The following is a 19,587-nucleotide window of genomic DNA, read 5'->3' as shown; positions in this document are numbered from 1 at the left end:
AGGAAAAGTCCTAATCCTAATCAAATAGACACATTTTTTTAAATTTTTATTTTTATTTATTTCACCAGGTAGGCAAGTTGAGAACAAGTTCTCATTTACAATTGCGACCTGGCCAAGATTAAGCAAAGCAGTTCGACACATACAACGACACAGACTTACACATGGAGTAAAACAAACATACAGTCAATAATACAGTATAAACAAGTCTATATACGATGTGAGCAAATGAGGTGAGATAAGGGAGGTAAAGGCAAAAAAAGCCCATGGTGGCAAAGTAAATACAATATAGCAAGTAAAACACTGGAATGGTACATTTGCAATGGAAGACATGTGCAAAGTAGAAATAAAAATAATGGGGTGCAAAGGAGCAAAATAAATAATTTCATTAAATACAGTAGGGAAAGAGGTAGTTGTTTGGCCTAAATTATAGGTGGGCTATGTACAGGTGCAGTAATCTGTGAGCTGCTCTGACAGTTGGTGCTTAAAGCTAGTGAGGGAGATAAGTGTTTCCAGTTTCAGAGATTTTTGTAGTTCGTTCCAGTCATTGGCAGCAGAGAACTGGAAGGAGAGGCGGCCAAAGAAAGAATTGGTTTTGGGGGTGACTAGAGAGATATACATACACCTGTTTAGCAGATGTCGGGAAATGCTTGTGTTACTAGCTCCAACAGCACAGTAAGATCTAACCATGTTCCAACATTCCACACAATACACCCAAATGCAATTGGAATACATCAATATATGGACGAGCAATGTCAGACCGTCCGTAGACTAACATACCTTACAATACAATACTTTATATATCCACATGACATGAGCTATGCAAACCACCTCCACGTTAGGAATGTGCCCAGTGATATCTAACAAAAACACACACCTCCGTGGAACCCACATGGCAAGACAGGAAGGAAGACATGCAGGAGTGCTCATGAAGAAGACCGGAATCATCTCCAATCAAGTGAACAATGTCAAAGGAATAGGGCAAGTCATATAGATAGGGAGGCATTTCACCGCCACCCGCTGGACCACAAGTCATTTTGCCAACACTGGCTCATCATTCAAAGCCACATAGGGAGGGATCTTAACACCACCTGCTGGATCAGAAGTGCCACTCACAATGGCCACACAGACCATTTCTCCCTCAACCTGATGCAATTGTCACAACAAGTATGTGCTCAAAATCAAACATTAACTACAACAGATCATCAAATAGGCAAACACATGCTCATGTAGAGTACCTCAAATTATACAGTTACTTTGTCACCAAACCTAATCTGTCATTCATCTACAAATACATGCTCTTCTAAAGCCACAATGCAATGTTCACATGGTACATTTCATTTCTTACAATCTATGTCACTATTACTTCATTTGACTGCTCTTAAATCATATTCACTTAACCCTTTTCTTCACCTGCTGATTTTCTGCTGCTTTTGTCTCTTGCAGATTTGGACGTCATGTGAATCTATGTTTCTCAAGTATCAAAAGAGAGTAAGTTACATTGACCTACTTTATGAAAAACGGAATGGTACTTTTCTCTCTAGCCTAGTGCACTCTTTATCTGTAAGCTCCCCTACTGGTGTAGGTAGCTAAAAAAAAAAAAGGTACAGATGCCAGTACCCCATGTAGCCTATAGAACTTGATCTCGACGACCACATTTTACACCAATGCACCCCGACAATCGGTTGGTGGTCGGGAATCAAGTGGATGATTCTGGGACCAATTACAGGATGAGGGGTGTACTGAACTGTGCCTATAGCATGTCAAAAATCCCTCCAACGGGAAATAGGCCTTGGCAAATGGCCAGGGGCGCTGTCTTTTTCAGCACCACGGAGCTCCGCTATTACCTGTCTCATGAGTGAAGATGCAACAGCAGACAATTCCTGCTCTTTTGTCCTGAGATGACACACTTTAGCCGTGTCATTGCTGCATTTAACTGGCAGCCTGTATTTAGGGCCTTTACTTTGTCGTATCATTTGGTCAAGGGGTTTCGATTCCTCAGCAAATCTTCTTGGAAAAATGAACTAAATCCCACATCAGAAGTCGACTTCAAATCACGCCAAAGACACACGACTCTACTCTACTTTTTTTCGACCACCTTTCACTTGCGCCGGACAGAGATATATCATTTTACTTTCAATAGCTTAGTCAGTCGCATGAATTATGGGGTGCACACAGCTAACGTTGTAATGATCGGATCAAAACATGGATTTTTGGGGCCATCGAGGAATGTCACATGGGCCAGAAATCATTGAATGGCCATTTTCACAAAGGAATAGACAGACTCTAGCATGTTACATTCCAAGAGCAATTGGAATCGAAAAAACACAACGTGCCCCACTTGGGGACCCGAGGACCGAGTTTGGGAAACGCTGGCCTGAAGATCAAATACCAATAGGGAGCCACTATGACGTGCTCACACGCTGACAGTACCAGCGTTTAACCACTAGATGGCCTCCGTGCTCCACGGTAAACTTTTCCCATCTCATCAGCGGCACTTTCAAAGTCAGTTGTTCTTAGCTACATAGTGACCATTTTTGACACTTTTTGCCCTATATCATTACTATCACTCATTACTGCTAGTGTATTTTTCCCCTCTTCTACTCTAGGCATACATCTAATCACATATAGAGAGCGTTATTGAAACGACTCAAGTCAGTTAAGAACCAACTCTTATTTACAATCACGGCCGGTGGTGATACAGCCTGGAATCGAACCACGGTCTGTAGTGACTCGAGAACAGGGAACATACACGGTGGGAAAGGGGCGTGTACAAATGGAACAATTGTGCCTTTTTGACTGAAATATGGAGGTGGCTCTTAAAAGAGCCTTTGGGGGATTTTGGAGATCAGGTCATCGTTTATGCGCGCTCTCCGCGAATACGACGGGCCAGCTGGATGTCCTTGGGCATGATGGTCACCCTCTTGGCGTGGATGGCGCACAGGTTGGTGTCCTCGAACAGGCCGACCAGGTAAGCCTCGCTTGCCTCCTGCAGGGCCATCACTGCGGAACTCTGGAAGCGCAGGTCGGTCTTAAAGTCCTGGGCAATTTCTCGCACCAGGCGCTGGAAAGGCAGTTTGCGGATCAGCAGCTCAGTGGACTTCTGGTAACGACGGATCTCTCTAAGAGCCACGGTGCCGGGCCTGTAACGGTGAGGCTTCTTCACGCCGCCGGTGGCCGGGGCGCTCTTGCGCGCAGCCTTGGTGGCGAGCTGCTTCCTGGGTGCTTTGCCACCGGTGGATTTGCGAGCGGTTTGCTTGGTTCTGGCCATGGCGCTAGCTAGCTTCCTTCTTTCACAGTCGGAGTATAGCCTCAAAATGCCTATGTGAAGTTTATAAAGCCGGCAGCGGCGTCTGCTCATTGGTCACCATCTCCGTACCGCCCTGATTGGCCCGTTGCGGAGGCCTCCTCCGCCGCCCATTGGACGGGAGGCTCGGCCTCTCCGTGCCGCCCCAAAATGCAACCCCCACCCTCGCCGAGGCGCGCTTGGGTCTTTTGTTAGGGCCGCGAGCAACGTTACACTTGACGCGCAATAATGCTCTCATTCTAGCCTACTAGTTGTTATCCTTCATTTAGGCCTCATGTGGGCACTTGATACGGTGCCGTCTATAAATAATTGGCCAGGCATAGAAAGGACACTTTGCGCTTTTGTTGAGCTAGGTGGTTGGCTCTTAAAAGAGCCTTTGGGGGTTGAGTAGTCAAGTTGCAGCCGCACCAGCGATTTTACTTGGCTTTGACGGCCTTCTCAGTCTTCTTGGGGAGCAGCACTGCCTGGATGTTGGGCAGAACACCACCCTGCGCGATGGTCACGCCGCCAAGCAGTTTGTTCAGCTCCTCGTCGTTACGGACTGCCAGCTGCAGGTGACGGGGGATGATACGAGTCTTCTTGTTGTCACGGGCAGCGTTTCCGGCCAACTCCAGGATCTCAGCAGTCAGGTACTCGAGCACTGCGGCCAGGTACACTGGTGCGCCAGCGCCCACACGCTCGGCGTAGTTGCCTTTACGCAGCAGCCTGTGCACACGGCCCACGGGGAACTGGAGCCCGGCACGGGATGAACGTGTCTTTGCCTTCGCCCTGGCCTTGCCTCCGGTTTTGCCTCTTCCGCTCATATTGGTAGCTTCAGTATGTCACAGAAAGTCTGAATGAGCCGCTGGCCACCTCGAGAGTCTTACTTATACCTCGCCACAAAAGCCATCGATTGGCCACCGGACCGGTGTGGCCTTATCCAATTGGAGTGAGGGAGGGACAGACAGACAGGCAGTCAGCCCTAAGCCCGCCCCCACCCACCCGCCCGCAGGCAGGCAGGCAGCAGAGTGACGAGGGCTAGGCTACTCTGTTTCCCTCCGACTTTTGTTACTTTTTCACGTTGGCGGGAGCGCCAAAGTGACAACTCAAATCACTGAAACATGTATCAATCAATTCGAGAGTGGCTCATAATACAAATGGCTGCTGTCCAACCCACTATAGTATGTATGCTTATTATTATCAGGATCAATGTGACATGCCAATTCTAACACATCACAACAATGTTGACTGGTGAGGGTGCTGCACTCTTGAGTGACAAATGTAAAGCCATTTAGCCACTCCAAAATGTGGTGCGTAAAAGTCATTCATTTCATTTATTTTGCACCACGGGTAGGTAGGTGGAATGGAATGACATGCGCTTTTATGGAAAGAGGTGGGTGGCTCTTAAAAGAGCCTTTTGTGGTAACAACATGTGTCGAGTAGAAAGAACACTGTTTGTAATAGGTTTACTTCTTCTTGGGGGCTGCCTTCTTGGCCTTGGCCGCCTTGGGCTTGGCGGCTTTGGGCTTCGCTGCCTTGGTAGCCTTCTTGGGGCTCTTGGCCGCTTTCTTGGCCGCTGCGGCGGGCTTCTTCACCTTCTTTGGGCTCTTGGCGGCCTTTTTGGGTGTAGCGGGCTTCTTGGCCTTCTTGGGGGACTTCTTTGCGGCCACGGCCTTCTTGGCTGCTACCTTCTTGGGCTTCTTGGCGGCGGCGGGCTTCTTGGCGGCCACCTTCTTAGCTTTGGGGGCTGCGGCTTTCTTGGCGGGCTTCTTTGCCTCGACGGCCTTCTTGTTGATCTTGAAGGAGCCGGAAGCACCGGTGCCCTTAGTCTGGACCAGGGTGCCCTTGGTGACGAGGCTCTTGACGGCGATCTTGACACGGGAGTTGTTCTTCTCCACGTCGTAGCCGCCTGCCGCCAGAGACTTCTTGAGCGCGGCCAGGGACACGCCGCTCCTCTCCTTGGAGGCGGACACCGCCTTGACGATGAGCTCGCCTACGCTGGGTCCCGCTTTCTTGGGCTTGGCTGCTGCCTTCTTCTTGGGTGCCTTGGCCGGCGCGGCGGCGGCGGGTGCTGGTGCGACTTCTGCCATGTCTGTCGTTCGGTCCGGTAAACACACACACTTACAACACTACGGTAGTCTGTGAGGAGGAGTACTTTGCTGTAGACGCTGCTCTGCGCTATTGAAGCTCCACACCGTGCAGGGGGCTGGCCTTAAACGCGACATGAGAACCATGTAGACTCAAGCCACCCAGCTCGGCTTCTCCGGGCTGGCCAAATGCTCTTTCACTTGTGTTTTCTGGTCGCCAATATCGGGCCAAAAGTCACCGACGGAGCCGCGTTTTTGGCCCAAAAGCGAACGGCCCAGCGAGCAGACTTGTGTCCGTTCAGAATAAAGTCATGTGGGCTGCAGAAGCCCCGTGCATTTTGCTGCGACTCGCTCAAAACCTCACCGTTCGACTGTCGGGTGGAGCGGTGCGCACTGCTTTTCCTGTGCTATTTGTCTCCTAAATGGCCTAAAAGTGCATCCGATTGCGAGCACCATTGATTGTGGAGTGAGCCGAGATGTCTGGCAAGGGAATCAAATGGTTTGGCGTCCCCTGATGTGCTCCTTGGTGTTTTAAAGGAGAGCTCTTTTGGGGACCTTAAAACACATGCACTTGTGAGGCCTGGCTGAGACTAGTTTCACGTTGTATTCGTCATGTGTCCAGGAGGCAAACGAGAAATAATACACTGTCCAACGACATGCTTACTTGCACTTTGTGTGTGTGTGTGTGATGTTTTATTAGTATGAGTTTATTAGTTGGATTTGGAGCCTGTGTGTTTTCTTGTGCTAGGTAGTCTCTCTCTCTGTCTGTGTGTCTCTTTCAAAAGCGTGTCAGAGAGAGAGAGAGAGAGAGAGAGAGAGATAGGCTTGTGGCCTTCTCGCAGTCCTTCCTCGCTTGACTCCGCAGCGTGACTCACTCGTGCCGGTCTTTGTGTCTGTGGGTCTTGGTGTCTGGCTGTGCGGCCGGCGCTATGGAGGCTGGCGCCCCATGTGCTTGTCCGCCCTGATATAGGCCTAGAGAGAGAGAGATTTGGAGCCTCTTCTTCTCTCTCCTCCTCCCTCTTGTACAGGTGTGTGTAAGGGATGTGAAACGGCTAGTTTCAATCGGTGACGTCACTTGCTCTGAGACTGTTGTTGATGATGTGTGCAGAGGGTCCCTGGTTCGGCCTAAAGTTACACTGTTACACAGGCTCCAGTCATCGGAGCACGAGTGGAATCCCACTCACTGCGTTATACTGCCATGCACACATTCCTACCCTGTTCATGTCAGCATCATTTATTCCCTCTCCCCCCTTTTTGACATGTCCTCCACACACACACACACACACACACATATATGGATTTGCTTTTTTCACTGACAGGGTGGGTGGCTCTTAACCTTTTGAGGGCATGGCAGATTTACGCCCCCTTTGGAGAAATTGGGTACCCCTAGTAAACTGAAAAAAACTATATAAAAAATTGCTAATATATGCATATAATAATTATTATTGGATAGAAAACACTCTAAAGCTTCTAAAACCGTTGGAATTATGTCTGTAAGTATAGCAGAACTCACAGGGCATGCATTCTTCCAAACTAGTTTTTGTGGCCATGAAAGTTGGAGCAACTTTGACGTCATGCCCCCACCCTTCCCGACCACTTATGGATCTGGGGACACTTTCCATCTCTTCCACTAGATGTCCTCTTTCTTTGGAGCGTTCAATCGTTCAAATCGCGCGAGAATTGGCCCTATAGGAGTGATTGGAGTAAGTGTCGCAATAAAAAAACCTGTGCGTTAGGGCGCGAATTGGTCACAGCCATTCCTTTGTTCCAGCACTCCTGGGAAGAGCAAACGATGCCCGGTTGAATTGAAGTTTGTTTTGCACGTCTAAAACATCATAAAGCTTGCTTCTGCACTTAGTTTGACCTGTTTAGTCGACATATAATGTGTAATTTTGAAGTTTTGATGCGCAACTTATCCGGACCGGAGGACGTTTTGGGTGCATTTCAGCTGATGTTATTAGCAGTAGCTAATACAAAGACGCAAGACTTGAAACCAAACGATGTATTGGGTAAGTATGAACCCTTCCAGAACATTCTGAACGAAGACCATCGAAGGTAAGGGAATATTTATGCTTAAATCTGTGTTTCTGTTGACTCCAACATTACGTGGAAATGTAGCTTGGAACTGAGCGCTGCCTCAGCATATGAAATAGTGTGCGATTTCTGTAACGTTAAAAATAAATCTAACACAGCGGTTGCATAAAGAAGCAGTGTATCTTTCTAACTATATGTAGAACATGTATATTTAGCCAAAGTTTATGATGTCTATTTACGTTATCTTGCCGAGCTACCTAGGTTTCCTGCGGGCATTTTTGAGTAATTTCTGAACATGAGTACACTGTAAATGGACATTTATGGATATATATGGCATATTATTGAAAAAAAAAAAATGTACTGTGTAACATGTCCTATCACTGTCATCTGATGAAGATTTTCAAAAGGTTAGTGAGCGATTTATTTTTTAATCCTGCTTTTATAATTTTATATTTTCTGGGACAAAATGGCTGCCGCTTGTCTTTGTTTCGGTGGTGGTCTAATATAAATGTGTGGTGTGTTTTCGCCGTAAAACATTTTAAAAATCTGACATGCTGGGTAGATGAACAAGGTGTTTATCTTTCATTTGAGCTATTGGACTTGTTAATGTGTGGAGGTTAAATATTTTTAAGAATATTTTTGCGTTCCATGCGCCACCGTTTGAGCTGAACGGGGGGGAGGGTGTTCCTCCAGAGGAACTCCTGGCATCAAAATTAAGAGAGCCTAAAAGAGCCTTTGGGTTACTACAGCACTCCAAATGGGCTGTTTACTTGGAGCTGGTGTACTTGGTCACGGCCTTGGTGCCCTCGGACACTGCGTGCTTGGCCAGCTCTCCGGGGAGCAGCAGGCGCACTGCGGTCTGGATCTCCCTGGAGGTGATGGTGGAACGCTTGTTGTAGTGGGCCAGGCGAGACGACTCTCCGGCGATACGCTCGAAGATGTCGTTCACGAACGAGTTCATGATTCCCATGGCCTTGGAGGAGATGCCGGTATCGGGGTGGACCTGCTTCAGGACTTTGTACACGTAAATGGCGTAGCTCTCCTTCCTCGACTTTCGGCGTTTCTTGCCGCCTTTCCCTGCGGTCTTGGTGACGGCTTTCTTGGAGCCCTTCTTGGGCGCGGACTTTGCTGGCTCGGGCATGATGCTGATGTCTCGCTGCTTCTCACAAACGAATGAGGGGGTGGAGAGCCCTTTCCCTCTTATGAAGACGAAGCTAAGCTAATTCGCCGGCCGTGGACACACCCCTGCTTTCTCATAGGCGCCCCTGCCATTTGCCCAGTGGAGCTGAGCGCGCATAAGAGCCTTCCACTCAGAGGCTTGCTTCCCTAACAAAGACCATAGCCTATGCTCTGTCACTGGTGGGGAATGGTGTGTTTCCAAAAAAGTCCTACAATGGCCAAAAATAAGGCTCCCCTTTTTGGTACTTGGTGGGGATTTCCCAGCCGTGGTGCCTTTATTTCGGGTGTCTCGTAATACGACTGTACGCAAAGCCTGCACTGAACATAGCCTCCCTCCTGTCATGAACACTCCCTCCCTGTCCACTCAAGAGTGGCTCATGGTTTAATACGACTGTAGGCAAAGCCTGCACTGAACATAGCCTCCTGTCACGAATACTCCCTCCCTGTCCACTCAAGAGTGGCTCATGGTTTCCTACGATAATGGATTTGACCCTTTTGAAGCGGATGTGGGTGGCTCTTAAAAGAGCCTTTGGGTTCAAGTCGGGATGTTGACGTTCCGAGAAGAGTGCGTTTAACCGCCGAAACCGTACAGGGTGCGTCCCTGGCGTTTCAGAGCGTAGACCACGTCCATGGCCGTAACGGTCTTCCTCTTGGCGTGCTCGGTGTAGGTGACGGCGTCACGGATCACGTTCTCAAGGAACACCTTCAGGACACCGCGGGTCTCCTCGTAGATCAGCCCGGAGATACGCTTCACGCCGCCACGGCGAGCCAGACGGCGAATGGCGGGCTTGGTGATTCCCTGGATGTTATCGCGGAGAACCTTACGGTGACGCTTAGCGCCTCCTTTTCCGAGTCCCTTGCCGCCTTTACCTCTTCCAGACATCGTGTGTTCGCTAGCTGAGTTCAAGTGAATTAATGACGTAATTTTCGGTGCTCGGGTGCTCTTATTATCTGCGTTTGGTGGACCTGATTGAAGCCAGTGGCACAGAAAGCGCGCGCTTTTGCCTGGCCTCTGCTGCAAAGGGGAGGGCAGGGCGTTCGTTCTAGGGAACAATGGAGGAAGAAGAAATCAAAGCTACTTACTTACATGCGCGGGAAACACACTCAAATACTGAGCTATGTTGAACACAAGGCCCAACTGTGATGTCCCACTCTTCACATTGATTGGTGTTGTTCTACTTGTTGTTGTTGTTGCACCTGATTCAACTCTTTCAATCAGCTGTGCCTCTCCAGGGCTACCACAAAAAATGGCTACTCTACCCCTGCCTGGAGTTGGGAAACACTGAACTAGTAGGATTCAACCCACTGCAGTTGCCAGTCACACCTAATAGAGATAGGCGTTAAAACCTCAAATAGTGTCACAAGTACAAAGGAGAAACGAAGTGCAACATACGGGAAACAAATACACAAGGAATGCCACAAACCCTATAAGGGGTCCGTAATGTCACCTCAGCAGTCATGTAGCTCTTGAAGGCCATGTAATAACGTCATTCTTCTTTTTCTTCCCTAGACAGGATCCAGGTGGCCATGGGAAGGGTGGTGATACCTCTGCAAGCTGAAACGCAGTAAAACATTCCTCAGACACCCACCCAACACACACACAATAAAGGGATCATTTTCCTATGCGTACAGAGGTGATAGGGATGTGCAAATATTGTATGGTACTTTTTTCAAAAAACAATAACATAGCCTTATATTACGGAAATAGTGGTATGAGGTGGATCCTTTATAGGCCAGAGAGCCTCAGCTGTTGCATTGAATGATCTCAACAGGTCATTTCAAAGGGGACAAATGAGGCCCAAGGGCACATACTGGCGATTGACCAATCGGTGCAGTTGATTCACATCTCAGATGTGACTAGGTATCATCTTACAACTTATTGTTGCCATAATTGTCTCTTACGTGCACTTAGTGGCTGCCGGCCCTCGGTTTAGTACATCGAGCAACAGAGGTTGCCTTTTAGGAGAATGACTGACAAGCGTTCAACTAGCTGGGATGCAGCTAGTGTCATCAAAGCACTTTGTCATAGCAAGTTAGAAGAAATAGGTTAAGGTTACGAAAAGGCTTAGGCTTACCCCAAATGTCACGTCCGTTCGTAGCTGTACTCCGTGTAGGCACAACAAGTCATCACACAGAGAGCACACTTGAAGCACAACTGCACTGCCTGGAAGGCCGCAACGGACTGAATTGGAATCCCTCAAACAGCACGCTAACTACATTCCGCTTTATGATGTCACAGTCAGCCCCTCGGAACACTGGTCCTCAACAATCTCAAACACCTTGGATACCCAAGCCAAACATTCTCGAATCACTCACATTCACAAATCAACCAGGGCGAAGAAGGCTGCCAGGAATTGAATGCTGAAAAGCTAACCTCCTTCACAGAGCAACATCATAGGACTGGGAGTTTGTGTTCAACAGCTTGCGTTCCCCTATTATCAAGGGCTTAGTTCCTCTATAGGCTACAGTGCAGATACTTCACATGCAGAGTACAACAACAAATAACAGAGGGCCTGTTACCACACCCTATAGGCTAGGAGTTGAACTTGGACCACAATGACATTGGTAGTAATTAGCCTGCAGCATAAATGACAGCTCCCTAACGGGGACATAAAGTGGAAATGGAAGTGCGACACATAGAGGAAAAGTCCTAATCCTAATCAAATAGACACATTTTTTTAAATTTTTATTTTTATTTATTTCACCAGGTAGGCAAGTTGAGAACAAGTTCTCATTTACAATTGCGACCTGGCCAAGATTAAGCAAAGCAGTTCGACACATACAACGACACAGACTTACACATGGAGTAAAACAAACATACAGTCAATAATACAGTATAAACAAGTCTATATACGATGTGAGCAAATGAGGTGTCTTTTTCAGCACCACGGAGCTCCGCTATTACCTGTCTCATGAGTGAAGATGCAACAGCAGACAATTCCTGCTCTTTTGTCCTGAGATGACACACTTTAGCCGTGTCATTGCTGCATTTAACTGGCAGCCTGTATTTAGGGCCTTTACTTTGTCGTATCATTTGGTCAAGGGGTTTCGATTCCTCAGCAAATCTTCTTGGAAAAATGAACTAAATCCCACATCAGAAGTCGACTTCAAATCACGCCAAAGACACACGACTCTACTCTACTTTTTTTCGACCACCTTTCACTTGCGCCGGACAGAGATATATCATTTTACTTTCAATAGCTTAGTCAGTCGCATGAATTATGGGGTGCACACAGCTAACGTTGTAATGATCGGATCAAAACATGGATTTTTGGGGCCATCGAGGAATGTCACATGGGCCAGAAATCATTGAATGGCCATTTTCACAAAGGAATAGACAGACTCTAGCATGTTACATTCCAAGAGCAATTGGAATCGAAAAAACACAACGTGCCCCACTTGGGGACCCGAGGACCGAGTTTGGGAAACGCTGGCCTGAAGATCAAATACCAATAGGGAGCCACTATGACGTGCTCACACGCTGACAGTACCAGCGTTTAACCACTAGATGGCCTCCGTGCTCCACGGTAAACTTTTCCCATCTCATCAGCGGCACTTTCAAAGTCAGTTGTTCTTAGCTACATAGTGACCATTTTTGACACTTTTTGCCCTATATCATTACTATCACTCATTACTGCTAGTGTATTTTTCCCCTCTTCTACTCTAGGCATACATCTAATCACATATAGAGAGCGTTATTGAAACGACTCAAGTCAGTTAAGAACCAACTCTTATTTACAATCACGGCCGGTGGTGATACAGCCTGGAATCGAACCACGGTCTGTAGTGACTCGAGAACAGGGAACATACACGGTGGGAAAGGGGCGTGTACAAATGGAACAATTGTGCCTTTTTGACTGAAATATGGAGGTGGCTCTTAAAAGAGCCTTTGGGGGATTTTGGAGATCAGGTCATCGTTTATGCGCGCTCTCCGCGAATACGACGGGCCAGCTGGATGTCCTTGGGCATGATGGTCACCCTCTTGGCGTGGATGGCGCACAGGTTGGTGTCCTCGAACAGGCCGACCAGGTAAGCCTCGCTTGCCTCCTGCAGGGCCATCACTGCGGAACTCTGGAAGCGCAGGTCGGTCTTAAAGTCCTGGGCAATTTCTCGCACCAGGCGCTGGAAAGGCAGTTTGCGGATCAGCAGCTCAGTGGACTTCTGGTAACGACGGATCTCTCTAAGAGCCACGGTGCCGGGCCTGTAACGGTGAGGCTTCTTCACGCCGCCGGTGGCCGGGGCGCTCTTGCGCGCAGCCTTGGTGGCGAGCTGCTTCCTGGGTGCTTTGCCACCGGTGGATTTGCGAGCGGTTTGCTTGGTTCTGGCCATGGCGCTAGCTAGCTTCCTTCTTTCACAGTCGGAGTATAGCCTCAAAATGCCTATGTGAAGTTTATAAAGCCGGCAGCGGCGTCTGCTCATTGGTCACCATCTCCGCACCGCCCTGATTGGCCCGTTGCGGAGGCCTCCTCCGCCGCCCATTGGACGGGAGGCTCGGCCTCTCCGTGCCGCCCCAAAATGCAACCCCCACCCTCGCCGAGGCGCGCTTGGGTCTTTTGTTAGGGCCGCGAGCAACGTTACACTTGACGCGCAATAATGCTCTCATTCTAGCCTACTAGTTGTTATCCTTCATTTAGGCCTCATGTGGGCACTTGATACGGTGCCGTCTATATGTGTGTGTATCTAACACGCCAAATAATTGGCCAGGCATAGAAAGGACACTTTGCGCTTTTGTTGAGCTAGGTGGTTGGCTCTTAAAAGAGCCTTTGGGGGTTGAGTAGTCAAGTTGCAGCCGCACCAGCGATTTTACTTGGCTTTGACGGCCTTCTCAGTCTTCTTGGGGAGCAGCACTGCCTGGATGTTGGGCAGAACACCACCCTGAGCGATGGTCACGCCGCCAAGCAGTTTGTTCAGCTCCTCGTCGTTACGGACTGCCAGCTGCAGGTGACGGGGGATGATACGAGTCTTCTTGTTGTCACGGGCAGCGTTTCCGGCCAACTCCAGGATCTCAGCAGTCAGGTACTCGAGCACTGCGGCCAGGTACACTGGTGCGCCAGCGCCCACACGCTCGGCGTAGTTGCCTTTACGCAGCAGCCTGTGCACACGGCCCACGGGGAACTGGAGCCCGGCACGGGATGAACGTGTCTTTGCCTTCGCCCTGGCCTTGCCTCCGGTTTTGCCTCTTCCGCTCATATTGGTAGCTTCAGTATGTCACAGAAAGTCTGAATGAGCCGCTGGCCACCTCGAGAGTCTTACTTATACCTCGCCACAAAAGCCATCGATTGGCCACCGGACCGGTGTGGCCTTATCCAATTGGAGTGAGGGAGGGACAGACAGACAGGCAGTCAGCCCTAAGCCCGCCCCCACCCACCCGCCCGCAGGCAGGCAGGCAGGCAGCAGAGTGACGAGGGCTAGGCTACTCTGTTTCCCTCCGACTTTTGTTACTTTTTCACGTTGGCGGGAGCGCCAAAGTGACAACTCAAATCACTGAAACATGTATCAATCAATTCGAGAGTGGCTCATAATACAAATGGCTGCTGTCCAACCCACTATAGTATGTATGCTTATTATTATCAGGATCAATGTGACATGCCAATTCTAACACATCACAACAATGTTGACTGGTGAGGGTGCTGCACTCTTGAGTGACAAATGTAAAGCCATTTAGCCACTCCAAAATGTGGTGCGTAAAAGTCATTCATTTCATTTCTTTTGCACCACGGGTAGGTAGGTGGAATGGAATGACATGCGCTTTTATGGAAAGAGGTGGGTGGCTCTTAAAAGAGCCTTTTGTGGTAACAACGTGTCGAGTAGAAAGAACACTGTTTGTAATAGGTTTACTTCTTCTTGGGGGCTGCCTTCTTGGCCTTGGCCGCCTTGGGCTTGGCGGCTTTGGGCTTCGCTGCCTTGGTAGCCTTCTTGGGGCTCTTGGCCGCTTTCTTGGCCGCTGCGGCGGGCTTCTTCACCTTCTTTGGGCTCTTGGCGGCCTTTTTGGGTGTAGCGGGCTTCTTGGCCTTCTTGGGGGACTTCTTTGCGGCCACGGCCTTCTTGGCTGCTACCTTCTTGGGCTTCTTGGCGGCGGCGGGCTTCTTGGCGGCCACCTTCTTAGCTTTGGGGGCTGCGGCTTTCTTGGCGGGCTTCTTTGCCTCGACGGCCTTCTTGTTGAGCTTGAAGGAGCCGGAAGCACCGGTGCCCTTAGTCTGGACCAGGGTGCCCTTGGTGACGAGGCTCTTGACGGCGATCTTGACACGGGAGTTGTTCTTCTCCACGTCGTAGCCGCCTGCCGCCAGAGACTTCTTGAGCGCGGCCAGGGACACGCCGCTCCTCTCCTTGGAGGCGGACACCGCCTTGACGATGAGCTCGCCTACGCTGGGTCCCGCTTTCTTGGGCTTGGCTGCTGCCTTCTTCTTGGGTGCCTTGGCCGGCGCGGCGGCGGCGGGTGCTGGTGCGACTTCTGCCATGTCTGTCCTTCGGTCCGGTAAACACACACACTTACAACACTACGGTAGTCTGTGAGGAGGAGTACTTTGCTGTAGACGCTGCTCTGCGCTATTGAAGCTCCACACCGTGCAGGGGGCTGGCCTTAAACGCGACATGAGAACCATGTAGACTCAAGCCACCCAGCTCGGCTTCTCCGGGCTGGCCAAATGCTCTTTCACTTGTGTTTTCTGGTCGCCAATATCGGGCCAAAAGTCACCGACGGAGCCGCGTTTTTGGCCCAAAAGCGAACGGCCCAGCGAGCAGACTTGTGTCCGTTCAGAATAAAGTCATGTGGGCTGCAGAAGCCCCGTGCATTTTGCTGCGACTCGCTCAAAACCTCACCGTTCGACTGTCGGGTGGAGCGGTGCGCACTGCTTTTCCTGTGCTATTTGTCTCCTAAATGGCCTAAAAGTGCATCCGATTGCGAGCACCATTGATTGTGGAGTGAGCCGAGATGTCTGGCAAGGGAATCAAATGGTTTGGCGTCCCCTGATGTGCTCCTTGGTGTTTTAAAGGAGAGCTCTTTTGGGGACCTTAAAACACATGCACTTGTGAGGCCTGGCTGAGACTAGTTTCACGTTGTATTCGTCATGTGTCCAGGAGGCAAACGAGAAATAATACACTGTCCAACGACATGCTTACTTGCACTTTGTGTGTGTGTGTGTGTGTGTGTGTGTGATGTTTTATTAGTATGAGTTTATTAGTTGGATTTGGAGCCTGTGTGTTTTCTTGTGCTAGGTAGTCTCTCTCTCTGTCTGTGTGTCTCTTTCAAAAGCGTGTCAGAGAGAGAGAGAGAGAGAGAGAGAGATAGGCTTGTGGCCTTCTCGCAGTCCTTCCTCGCTTGACTCCGCAGCGTGACTCACTCGTGCCGGTCTTTGTGTCTGTGGGTCTTGGTGTCTGGCTGTGCGGCCGGCGCTATGGAGGCTGGCGCCCCATGTGCTTGTCCGCCCTGATATAGGCCTAGAGAGAGAGAGATTTGGAGCCTCTTCTTCTCTCTCCTCCTCCCTCTTGTACAGGTGTGTGTAAGGGATGTGAAACGGCTAGTTTCAATCGGTGACGTCACTTGCTCTGAGACTGTTGTTGATGATGTGTGCAGAGGGTCCCTGGTTCGGCCTAAAGTTATACTGTTACACAGGCTCCAGTCATCGGAGCACGAGTGGAATCCCACTCACTGTGTTATACTGCCATGCACACATTCCTACCCTGTTCATGTCAGCATCATTTATTCCCTCTCCCCCCTTTTTGACATGTCCTCCACACACACACACACATATGGATTTGCTTTTTTCACTGACAGGTTGGGTGGCTCTTAAAAGAGCCTTTGGGTTACTACAGCACTCCAAATGGGCTGTTTACTTGGAGCTGGTGTACTTGGTCACGGCCTTGGTGCCCTCGGACACTGCGTGCTTGGCCAGCTCTCCGGGGAGCAGCAGGCGCACTGCGGTCTGGATCTCCCTGGAGGTGATGGTGGAACGCTTGTTGTAGTGGGCCAGGCGAGACGACTCTCCGGCGATACGCTCGAAGATGTCGTTCACGAACGAGTTCATGATTCCCATGGCCTTGGAGGAGATGCCGGTATCGGGGTGGACCTGCTTCAGGACTTTGTACACGTAAATGGCGTAGCTCTCCTTCCTCGACTTTCGGCGTTTCTTGCCGCCTTTCCCTGCGGTCTTGGTGACGGCTTTCTTGGAGCCCTTCTTGGGCGCGGACTTTGCTGGCTCGGGCATGATGCTGATGTCTCGCTGCTTCTCACAAACGAATGAGGGGGTGGAGAGCCCTTTCCCTCTTATGAAGACGAAGCTAAGCTAATTCGCCGGCCGTGGACACACCCCTGCTTTCTCATAGGCGCCCCTGCCATTTGCCCAGTGGAGCTGAGCGCGCATAAGAGCCTTCCACTCAGAGGCTTGCTTCCCTAACAAAGACCATAGCCTATGCTCTGTCACTGGTGGGGAATGGTGTGTTTCCAAAAAAGTCCTACAATGGCCAAAAATAAGGCTCCCCTTTTTGGTACTTGGTGGGGATTTCTCAGCCGTGGTGCCTTTATTTCGGGTGTCTCGTAATACGACTGTACGCAAAGCCTGCACTGAACATAGCCTCCCTCCTGTCATGAACACTCCCTCCCTGTCCACTCAAGAGTGGCTCATGGTTTCCTACGATAATGGATTTGACCCTTTTGAAGCGGATGTGGGTGGCTCTTAAAAGAGCCTTTGGGTTCAAGTCGGGATGTTGACGTTCCGAGAAGAGTGCGTTTAACCGCCGAAACCGTACAGGGTGCGTCCCTGGCGTTTCAGAGCGTAGACCACGTCCATGGCCGTAACGGTCTTCCTCTTGGCGTGCTCGGTGTAGGTGACGGCGTCACGGATCACGTTCTCAAGGAACACCTTCAGGACACCGCGGGTCTCCTCGTAGATCAGCCCGGAGATACGCTTCACGCCGCCACGGCGAGCCAGACGGCGAATGGCAGGCTTGGTGATTCCCTGGATGTTATCGCGGAGAACCTTACGGTGACGCTTAGCGCCTCCTTTTCCGAGTCCCTTGCCTCCTTTTCCGAGTCCCTTGCCGCCTTTACCTCTTCCAGACATCGTGTGTTCGCTAGCTGAGTTCAAGTGAATTAATGACGTAATTTTCGGTGCTCGGGTGCTCTTATTATCTGCGTTTGGTGGACCTGATTGAAGCCAGTGGCACAGAAAGCGCGCGCTTTTGCCTGGCCTCTGCTGCAAAGGGGAGGGCAGGGCGTTCGTTCTAGGGAACTATGGAGGAAGAAGAAATCAAAGCTACTTACTTACATGCGCGGGAAACACACTCAAATACTGAGCTATGTTGAACACAAGGCCCAACTGTGATGTCCCACTCTTCACATTGATTGGTGTTGTTCTACTTGTTGTTGTTGTTGCACCTGATTCAACTCTTTCAATCAGCTGTGCCTCTCCAGGGCTACCACAAAAAATGGCTACTCTACCCCTGCCTGGAGTTGGGAAACACTGAACTAGTAGGATTCAACCCACTGCAGTTGCCAGTCACACCTAATAGAGATAGGCGTTAAAACCTCAAATAGTGTCACAAGTACAAAGGAGAAACGAAGTGCAACATACGGGAAACAAATACACAAGGAATGCCACAAACCCTATAAGGGGTCCGTAATGTCACCTCAGCAGTCATGTAGCTCTTGAAGGCCATGTAATAACGTCATTCTTCTTTTTCTTCCCTAGACAGGATCCAGGTGGCCATGGGAAGGGTGGTGATACCTCTGCAAGCTGAAACGCAGTAAAACATTCCTCAGACACCCACCCAACACACACACAATAAAGGGATCATTTTCCTATGCGTACAGAGGTGATAGGGATGTGCAAATATTGTATGGTACTTTTTTCAAAAAACAATAACATAGCCTTATATTACGGAAATAGTGGTATGAGGTGGATCCTTTATAGGCCAGAGAGCCTCAGATGTTGCATTGAATGATCTCAACAGGTCATTTCAAAGGGGACAAATGAGGCCCAAGGGCACATACTGGCGATTGACCAATCGGTGCAGTTGATTCACATCTCAGATGTGACTAGGTATCATCTTACAACTTATTGTTGCCATAATTGTCTCTTACGTGCACTTAGTGGCTGCCGGCCCTCGGTTTAGTACATCGAGCAACAGAGGTTGCCTTTTAGGAGAATGACTGACAAGCGTTCAACTAGCTGGGATGCAGCTAGTGTCATCAAAGCACTTTGTCATAGCAAGTTAGAAGAAATAGGTTAAGGTTACGAAAAGGCTTAGGCTTACCCCAAATGTCACGTCCGTTCGTAGCTGTACTCCGTGTAGGCACAACAAGTCATCACACAGAGAGCACACTTGAAGCACAACTGCACTGCCTGGAAGGCCGCAACGGACTGAATTGGAATCCCTCAAACAGCACGCTAACTACATTCCGCTTTATGATGTCACAGTCAGCCCCTCGGAACACTGGTCCTCAACAATCTCAAACACCTTGGATACCCAAGCCAAACATTCTCGAATCACTCACATTCACAAATCAACCAGGGCGAAGAAGGCTGCCAGGAATTGAATGCTGAAAAGCTAACCTCCTTCACAGAGCAACATCATAGGACTGGGAGTTTGTGTTCAACAGCTTGCGTTCCCCTATTATCAAGGGCTTAGTTCCTCTATAGGCTACAGTGCAGATACTTCACATGCAGAGTACAACAACAAATAACAGAGGGCCTGTTACCACACCCTATAGGCTAGGAGTTGAACTTGGACCACAATTGACATTGGTAGTAATTATCCTGCAGCATAAATGACAGCTCCCTAACGGGGACATAAAGTGGAAATGGAAGTGCGACACATAGAGGAAAAGTCCTAATCCTAATCAAATAGACACATTTTTTAAATTTTTATTTTTATTTATTTCACCAGGTAGGCAAGTTGAGAACAAGTTCTCATTTACAATTGCGACCTGGCCAAGATTAAGCAAAGCAGTTCGACACATACAACGACACAGACTTACACATGGAGTAAAACAAACATACAGTCAAT

At 49.5% G+C, this 19,587-nt stretch overlaps 5 protein-coding genes across 5 annotated transcripts; all 5 read right to left on the bottom strand.

Annotated features, from left to right (window-relative positions):
* Positions 1-2,836: 2,836 nt before the first annotated feature.
* On the bottom strand, positions 2,837-3,367 carry LOC118940462 (histone H3-like). The gene has a single exon (XM_036949945.1). It carries the CDS (start codon positions 3,356-3,358, stop codon positions 2,858-2,860), a length of 501 nt encoding a protein of 166 aa, XP_036805840.1. The 5' UTR covers positions 3,359-3,367; the 3' UTR covers positions 2,837-2,857.
* A 295-nt stretch (positions 3,368-3,662) lies between these two features.
* On the bottom strand, positions 3,663-5,542 carry LOC118940461 (histone H1-like). Its single transcript, XM_036949944.1, has one exon. The coding sequence runs from the start codon at positions 5,371-5,373 to the stop codon at positions 4,750-4,752; it is 624 nt and encodes a 207-aa protein (XP_036805839.1). The 5' UTR covers positions 5,374-5,542; the 3' UTR covers positions 3,663-4,749.
* LOC118940146 (histone H2A) lies at positions 3,721-4,107 on the bottom strand. The gene has a single exon (XM_036948410.1). The coding sequence runs from the start codon at positions 4,105-4,107 to the stop codon at positions 3,721-3,723; it is 387 nt and encodes a 128-aa protein (XP_036804305.1).
* A 2,592-nt stretch (positions 5,543-8,134) lies between the features above and the next one.
* LOC118940463 (histone H2B) lies at positions 8,135-8,601 on the bottom strand. The gene has a single exon (XM_036949946.1). The coding sequence runs from the start codon at positions 8,543-8,545 to the stop codon at positions 8,171-8,173; it is 375 nt and encodes a 124-aa protein (XP_036805841.1). The 5' UTR covers positions 8,546-8,601; the 3' UTR covers positions 8,135-8,170.
* A 492-nt stretch (positions 8,602-9,093) lies between these two features.
* LOC110493837 lies at positions 9,094-17,705 on the bottom strand. The gene is made up of 5 exons (XM_036949949.1): positions 17,329-17,705; positions 16,650-16,660; positions 15,602-15,608; positions 12,582-12,931; positions 9,094-9,480 (listed from the first exon to the last, which is right to left on the bottom strand). The coding sequence occupies exons 1-5, from the start codon at positions 17,640-17,642 to the stop codon at positions 9,155-9,157; spliced, it is 1,008 nt and encodes a 335-aa protein (XP_036805844.1). The 5' UTR covers positions 17,643-17,705; the 3' UTR covers positions 9,094-9,154.
* Between the last annotated feature and the right edge of the window lie 1,882 nt (positions 17,706-19,587).

Source organism: Oncorhynchus mykiss, chromosome 17 (assembly GCF_013265735.2).
Source record: "Oncorhynchus mykiss isolate Arlee chromosome 17, USDA_OmykA_1.1, whole genome shotgun sequence".
Taxonomy (NCBI): Eukaryota; Metazoa; Chordata; class Actinopteri; order Salmoniformes; family Salmonidae; genus Oncorhynchus; species Oncorhynchus mykiss.
This window is presented reverse-complemented; position numbering and strand designations above follow the sequence as displayed.

What these genes read in the sequence shown, in the direction of transcription:
- LOC118940462 (XM_036949945.1), bottom strand. Translation starts at nt 3,358, where the DNA reads ATGAGCAGACGCCGCTGCCGGCTTTATAAACTTCACATAGGCATTTTG.
- LOC118940146 (XM_036948410.1), bottom strand. Translation starts at nt 4,107, where the DNA reads ATGAGCGGAAGAGGCAAAACCGGAGGCAAGGCCAGGGCGAAGGCAAAG.
- LOC118940461 (XM_036949944.1), bottom strand. Translation starts at nt 5,373, where the DNA reads ATGGCAGAAGTCGCACCAGCACCCGCCGCCGCCGCGCCGGCCAAGGCA.
- LOC118940463 (XM_036949946.1), bottom strand. Translation starts at nt 8,545, where the DNA reads ATGCCCGAGCCAGCAAAGTCCGCGCCCAAGAAGGGCTCCAAGAAAGCC.
- LOC110493837 (XM_036949949.1), bottom strand. Translation starts at nt 17,642, where the DNA reads ATGTCTGGAAGAGGTAAAGGCGGCAAGGGACTCGGAAAAGGAGGCAAG. An exon ending in GTTCGAGGACACCAACCTGT is followed by an intron (nt 9,481 to 12,581) that starts GCGCCATCCACG and finishes ACTTGAACTCAG; the next exon opens with CTAGCGAACACACGATGTCT.